This window comes from Branchiostoma lanceolatum, chromosome 1 (assembly GCF_035083965.1).
Source record: "Branchiostoma lanceolatum isolate klBraLanc5 chromosome 1, klBraLanc5.hap2, whole genome shotgun sequence".
Classification (NCBI taxonomy): domain Eukaryota; kingdom Metazoa; phylum Chordata; class Leptocardii; order Amphioxiformes; family Branchiostomatidae; genus Branchiostoma; species Branchiostoma lanceolatum.
In genome coordinates this window covers 20,491,830-20,499,577 of record NC_089722.1, presented here as the reverse complement: position 1 = coordinate 20,499,577, position 7,748 = coordinate 20,491,830, and the positions used below count along the sequence as shown (strand labels likewise).

The 7,748-nt window shown below is 42.9% G+C and overlaps 1 protein-coding gene across 1 annotated transcript; it reads right to left on the bottom strand.

Moving 5' to 3' along the window:
* Window positions 1-2,436: 2,436 nt before the first annotated feature.
* On the bottom strand, window positions 2,437-7,584 carry LOC136440324 (CDP-diacylglycerol--inositol 3-phosphatidyltransferase-like). The gene is made up of 6 exons (XM_066436296.1): window positions 7,385-7,584; window positions 5,904-6,038; window positions 5,274-5,427; window positions 4,827-4,908; window positions 4,459-4,540; window positions 2,437-3,429 (listed from the first exon to the last, which is right to left on the bottom strand). Exons 1-6 carry the CDS (start codon window positions 7,434-7,436, stop codon window positions 3,266-3,268), a joined length of 669 nt encoding a protein of 222 aa, XP_066292393.1. The 5' UTR covers window positions 7,437-7,584; the 3' UTR covers window positions 2,437-3,265.
* Window positions 7,585-7,748: the final 164 nt, after the last annotated feature.

The following is a 7,748-nucleotide window of genomic DNA, read 5'->3' as shown; positions in this document are numbered from 1 at the left end:
GGCATGGATGATCACAATCTCTTAGTTGATGTCAAGCTGCTAGAGTGTGTTTTGTTGACATACTGAGTGATGTTGTTGGTAGGGGGTTGGAGCATTTTGTGAGTGGTGGCTACTTTTTCACGCAGGGCTTCGGTCCGTTTCTGTAGTGTACAGGTCATATGTGTGGTTGATTCAGTTTCTGTGACTGAGTCGATGGCTGAGATTGTACTCGAGGTGGCTGTGAAGTAAGTTCAATGTTTCAGGGAACAGGGACTTTCCTGGTTCTGTTAGCTCATGACTGTTTATGTAGTCGTCGGTGGTTGTAGGGGACATAGACCATGACATAATTTGGCTTGTGTCGTTTCTCGGAGTCCCAAACCGAGACAACGGCACAGGGCCAGAAAGAAAGGAAGGCAGGTGGTCGGAGAGCCTAAGTAGTTATGAGCTAACAGAACCAGGAAAATCCCAGATCTCAGAAACACTGAACTTTGCAGCGTCTTCGAATGTAATCTCGGCCATCGACATAGCTACAGAAACTGAATTAGCCATGCATCGGGCCTGTATACCGCAGAAACAAGCAGATCACTGTGTGCAGAAGTAGCTTCTGCTCTCGAAATGCCTTAGCCCCCCACCAACAACAAAACTCAGAGTGTCATCAAAATGTACTCAACACCTTGCCATCAATCAAGAGATCGTGATTCTCTCGGCTGGTAATCCTTCAGGTAGACAAATCAAGTTAACTTCCTGTCATCGCTGATAAAGTTCTTGTTCATGACACAGTTTGGGTCTATGCGGTATACTGTAAGCACCGGTAGTCAAATTATGTACTGTACTGTAATGTGTGTATTTTGTGTGGCTTTTTGTCCTGGAAAGTAAAGTATATTTAGGTTTGAGATCAAAAGTCTTCTTCTTCTGGATTAATTGTTATTGTTTCAGTTGTAGTGCAATTTGTGCCTTTTTGTAACACATTGTACACTTTGCATTCCTCTGTTCTGTCAACAATTGGTTTCAAATAACAGTTTAAAGCCAGGTTTGTCTAGGTATTTCGCTACCTTTCTTTTTAAGTCACTGTTTGAGGAATATTCTTGTAACTGTTATTATACGTGACTGATGAATTTCCTTAACGACAGGTGTTTAGTTTACATTTCACATTTAATTTTGGAAAAAAAGGATGATTTCTCCCTCCCGAATTTCAAACTGGCATGATATGGATTTCCCTCTCCCTCCAACCTGACCTTAAATGCATGGTCCCTCTCTTCCAGCCTCTTTAGTCTATGTAGTGGGAAAAAAACGATACCTTTTTTTGGTTTCAGTTATTTTGTTGATTGTACCCTCAACTACAACACATTTATTTGTCTTGCTTCTCTAGGATACCCTACTGTCCGCATCAATGTCAGTCACTTTGTGGTCCTTAACTATAGAAATTCTCATAGGCTGCAAACTGTGTTCTGCAACCTTATGTAAAACTGATGTTCCTCCTTTCCCAGACCTTTGACCCCATGTGAAATGGATGGTCCCTCCCTTCCTACACCCAGACCATGTGAAATGGATGTTCCTCCTACCCAGACTCTCAACCCCATGTAAAATGGATGCTCCCCTCCTTCCAAGACCATGAATGCTTTAACCCTTCTGAAATGGATGGTCCCCTTTCCCAGACCCTTAAACCCAAGTGAAATGGATGATCCCTCTCTCTTATATAGCTATACCCTAAAGTTTGCATGAAATAAATGGTGCCTCTCTTCCTGGAGCCATTACACCAATCCTAATCACTTGACTGAATAACCATGCAACATTGTTATTCATGGCGCCATTTCAGTAACAGTTTTTGGCACTCCCCTTCCACACATTCAAGCTTTCGGTGAGATGTCGGTGGAAGGTAGTCTGTATAACGCAAACTCCAGCTGTCCGGGGGTTGCTCTCCCCTCCCCGTGGGTGGATGGCCGTTACAGGCGGCGAGCGGACACGGGGCTTGGTTGAAACCAGGCTAGGTGGAAGGTAGCCTTCTTCGCAGACTTCCTGGGACGACAGCTTTAATATATTGGAAGGGGGGGGGGCTATTTCTTACACGGGCCAAGGTTTTCTAATGCCGGCTTAGGGACTTTCGCTGCCAAGGGACGCCGATGGAAAGGCGATCGTCCCTCAGCAACATAACTCCCTCTAGGCTAGGTGGAAGGCACCCTGGGTGGAAGGCTTCACAAAGTATATGCTTTTTCGTTTGGGAAAATCTGATTGCCAGATCTTCTATGGTGCTCCAACACTGCTGCTAAATAATTAGACTCAGAGATAGATGAGTTGAGATCCTATGTATTTTTGTTTTGTTTTGGAATGTGGTAACTGCTGTATAGCATGTTCAAGATCTAAAGTTTCACTATCCTTTGTACGCGAGAGGCCCCTCAGAAGTGGCAAGTGGGTGCTTTTTACTCAACAATAGCATTGCTGCAAGCATACTTGACTTGATTGAAGGTGGTTTCAATTCCATTTATGTCAATAAATATGTACTACATATTTTGTTTACGAACACAAAATCACCAGCATTAGGCACAAGGGTACAAACATATCACTGTTTCTTAATTAACAGGCGGATGATTCATCTTCCCACTTAAACTCATTTGCAACTGCGCCTCCACAAATATTCTTTCACCTGACAGGTAAATGCACAAAGGTATACATAACGTGCAACCTTCACTAGACTCTACTCTACTAAATACAGATTTTACAAGCGAAGGTTGGCGCAATAGTTATTTGACTATCAGGGCTGTCTCCAGCTTTGAATAGTTTTCTACCCCACTCAGTATTCGGGAGCTCATATTGAAATTTTTCTTGTTAAATCTGTCATTTTAAGCTTACGAAAATACATTTTCATCAATCTTAATTGTCAAGAAGTTAAGATTTTGGGGACGGATGGAGTGAACTTTTTGTCCTTCCCAGCCAGCAAAAGTTCTGTCAAGGGACAGAGGGACAGGTCCTGGCCATGGTGACAGCCTTGAACTACAAGCATTTAGAATCTAGAAAATACCTTTTCGTTAAAGCCTCTGTTCTGTAGAATAACTTAACCTCAATGTTTTCAATCATAGCATTTTACGAGAGATATGTAAGTTCTACATGCTACAACAATAAGATTTGAATACAATGATTACACAGACTATGATCACAAACAGTAATAAAAGGCCAACCCTGGCCCTCAGTCTTGATGGGTTTTTCCCTGACAATTCCATTGGAGCTACACTGTACATTGTACTTTCATTAAGACCAACACTGGCCCTAGATCTTCCTGAGTTTCTCCTGACTACTCCTTCTTCTTGAGCTGTTTCCTCTCCTCCACGTCCACATCAGCGATGGCACTCATGGCACCCTTCAGCTGCAGCCAGCTGCAGAAGGCCTTAGCGATGGCAACAGGGAGGGACACGAAGAACAGCAGATCAAACAGCCCAACCTCCAGGAAAGGCAACACTGGGTGGGAACAAAATACAAATTGTTTTGTGGGAGGTGAATGTCTAAGAATGTGTCAGTCAAATTTACGCATCATCAGACTTCTAACAGCCCCCTCTGTATTGTTGCAATATAATCTTTTATGTCATACGTGGGCCGCGAAAACGGTGTGATAATTTTCTGTATCACACAGGGTTCTACTTGTATCACATGGGCTTCCATTGAATATTTAGAATACATTTCGAGTGCCCCAGTTGCGCCACTGTCAAAACTTCCAATACCGGATTTGGAGATTTGAATCGATGTTGCTACAATTTTTTGCTCAAGGATACAAAATTCTCTCAACTTCTGGCGCACTTTGCATTGAAATGGTTTTTTTTTGTGGGTATGACATATAGATAAAATACAACACGGTGTATTCCGCATCACCCTCGGTTCTGGCCCTTCCGCTATGTTAAACGTCCGTGGGTTTTTTATTTTTGCGGTGACCTCCTCACTACAAATATGCATTTCCAATGTATTTCTACTGTACTACTTTACTACAGAATTGTTTCAACCACGAACTTAGACACAGCAGAAACCTCCTATCACGAAATTAAGTCCCTGCAAAAATACATTTAGTTACTGTATCAAACAGTGGATATATATAGAATACAACACGGAGTATTCCGAATCACCCGAGGTACCAGCCCGACCGCAGGTAGGATCCAACCCGCGGGAGGGCTGGGACCGAGGTTGATGCATAATACACCGTGTTGTATTTTATTTATGTCATACCCGCCCAAGAAAACACACATTTCAATGAGGAATGCGCCGGAAGTTAAGGGAGTTTTGTGTCCTCGAACAAAAAACTGTAACAACATTGATTCCAACCTCTGAATTTGGTATTCAAATTTTCGACAGCGGCGCAACCGGCCTGCAAGCCTGTGTGATACAGCTCTAGAACCTCATGTGATACGGATAGTTATCACACCGTCCGGAACACCCGCATCAGGCCCAGGTATGACATAAGGATGGATATCTGTTGAAGACAGACTACTAGTGACTTACGATATGGTCCAGGAGTGAAGTAGCACAGATACAGCATGGTGTAGCAGGTCTCATTCCCCAAGCACATGAAGAACAGCAACGGCTGTGGGGCACAACACAAAAGAACATCATTCTGGAAACTGCTATTTTCTCTACCATCATTTTTTTTTTCTAATACACCGTTGACATTTATATGTAGAATCATGCAGCATAACTTATCTAGAGATGGAGTCTGATGGACCCAAAATAATTGAGGCTAGGTGGCAAGATTTTTTTTTTCATGCATTTTGATACATACAACTGTCTGGTATTAGAATGCCACACAAGGTTTCATGGCTGTTTTAGTTCATTTAGCACTCAAAGCTGTGCGACAATATAATGAGACTGACCCGAGAAGTATAATAGAGCTTCAGGATAGAGCTGCCGTAATCCACAGTCTTGTGGCTGGTAGACTTCAGCAGAGATGTACTACTGCAAGGAGACATAATCAACATGAGTTACAACACTAGCCTCCGTTGCTATACAACACAACCTATCATGCCCTTTACCATATCTGTACAGGTATACTAGATCTAGTTCAGTAGAGTGCTGAAATCATGAAGACCATAGCATGTCCAGAACACGAGATGATATCAAAACTGGAAGTTCTGCTGCAATACCACAACATGTTGCTAGGAGGCCAAAAATCTAATTTTAAAGCTTTCATCAAGACCTACCCACATACAAAATATCAAGACAATCCATCCAGGTAGTCTTGAGTTAAAGTGCAAACAGACACGACCCTCACAGCAAGTCACTACATACAATACCTCTGTGAACCTGTATAAGAATCTGACCTGTAAAAGTGGATCCAGTGGCTGGTGATGTCCAGCGCCGTGCTGATCTGGAACAGGATGGCCCAGCGCGGGTACAGCATGCACAGCACCATCAGCAGCCCGCAGGTCCCCACACGGTCGGTCAGCTGGTCCAGCATCGCACCCACACGACTAGCTACAAATGTACAATGTTAAGTTTAAAAATTAAGAAAATATCAAAACCGGAACGTCGTGTAAAGGACACAACGTTAACGTCTAGCCAGGAATGCCATGAATAGAACCGGCGACCTCTACATCTCATGTTTGCTAGCCCAGCTACTCAGCCATTCGATGCCCCAAGATTATAAAAAACAGAATGTAAGGTTCAAAAGCCTACTATGCTTAGATATACTCCAACGTCAAGTTGTCCCCTGTATCACATCAGCCGTCATAATTTATGACTCCCGTAGCCGTAGAAGAAATAATAGATAATGGAGTTTGACGAATTTGACGAGTTGCGGAAAGCCTAGCCTTGTTCATGTTTTGGCACAGGTTTACGGTTAACCTCCAGCTCCAATACAGGTGTCCAGGACCCCCTCACTCATAAAATCTGGATCAGTTTAGCATTTCGATTCATTTTGGAGAGGCCTACAAATTTGTTGATATACTCACATTGGTTGAGTGCACGAGCAGCATACCCATCCACAGCATCTAGCATCCCACTGATGATGTAGCATATGGAGCCTATGATGGGGTTGTACGGCATGTAATAGAAGGCTACCAATGCCAAGATGATGCGACCATAACCTGAGGGATGAAAGAAGCGAGCATCACTTTTCTATGAGCATTATGACATGGATCAGGGAGCAATTGGATGACAAACCGGATAAGTTGTAAGTCTTGAAATTTTTGAGATGGTTTCTATCTCCTTAAAAAATGGAGATATAGTTTTGGGTGTGTCTGTCTGTCCGTCTGTCAGTGTGTCTGTGTGTCTGTTTGTGTTTCCGCACTACTGTAGTCAGCATAACTCAAGAACCTCTTGATGGAAATTACGATGGTATTTGGTATGTGGGCAGGTGTTGTAAAGCCGAAATTCAAGATCGCTTTTGGGCTCCCTGGTATGTAACCTTGGTACTGCAGCAGAACTTCCGTTTTTGTATCTTTTGACTTGGATGTGCTATGGTCGTGATTTTTGGGTGGCAGATAGCTTGTAATGTAATAAAGGAGTGGTGTAGGTTAGGGCCCCCTGGCAGCTTGCACTGGAACTGCAGGGGCGTTATTGTGAAGATCTTCTAATGAGAATAACTGAACAAAGGAACTACGGATTGCATAACTAATGAGGAAAATCTACATTTTTAATTATGCGGTGACCTCTCCACGTGGCAATAATATGCGTCTACAATGGCATCTCTCCAGGGCATCAAGATTGTGTACGTGCAGCAAAGTGGCCAATCATACAGTAGAATTCAATCCATTTCCAAATTGCCATTCTACAAATTACAGGTTAATTGGGGATTTTGAACCAGATTCAACAAGTCACCAGGAAAGGAATTAAGGGGAAAGAAAAAATGAGAAATTGATTTCTGCTGGCTGACAAGGCAACTAGCATATTTTTCACAATTCTAAATGGGGTCGTTCATAAACAGAGATTCCTATTTTTTAGTCTCCTCCCAAGACTTCTGAGGAGTGCCGGCATTAATTTTTTCGGGAGCACTGATTCATGATTTTTAATATGGACAGCGTGCTCTAATCCGGGGGAGATCTTAGGCATGCGGGAAACGTGGCATTTAGAGAACCTGGCCTACATTGTATGTTGAAAATCAGGAAGCAGGGCTCCTCCCTCCCAAGAAATAAATGCAGGCACTCCTAGAAGTCTGCAAAGGACTCAAATTAAAACATGACTTAAACATTTAGACTGAACAACATCATCACCACACACTGACACAGCTTTCACTTTCAGGGATGGAATTTCATAAATAAAGCTAGAGTCAACTGCTACGCCACATCAATGAACCTCCTCGGTCACATAAATTTTGCTGCATCCATCACTGCATCTCTGATAGCAAGGAAACCTCCGGGAGCATGTCTAGGCAGACAGTAAAATATTGGGAAATTTATGATGACCCAGTTGTCTTTTTTTTTACATAACCTACCTATTAGATTGGGGACAAAGAGAAATATGTTCTCCTTTGGCTGGTCAGGCATGTTGAGGCTGATGCTGGGGAGAGGAGGAGACCAGGAGGAGGAAGATGATGATGGTACCCAAGCACACACAGACAACTAGCTTCTGCTGCCCTCGTCCACTGACATCACTTGTTGTTGATTTCCTACCACAACCTTTCACCTTTTGGGAGCACAGTAGTATTTCATATCCATTCCATACAATAAATAACTGTCATTCTTGCGATGTTTGTATCTTTTTATTGCCAAAAAGGGTATTATTTTGCACTTTCAGTATTTTTGGTGAGAAAATTTGTGGTTTTCTTGCCCTCAAATCCCCCATCATGCAATGCGAGC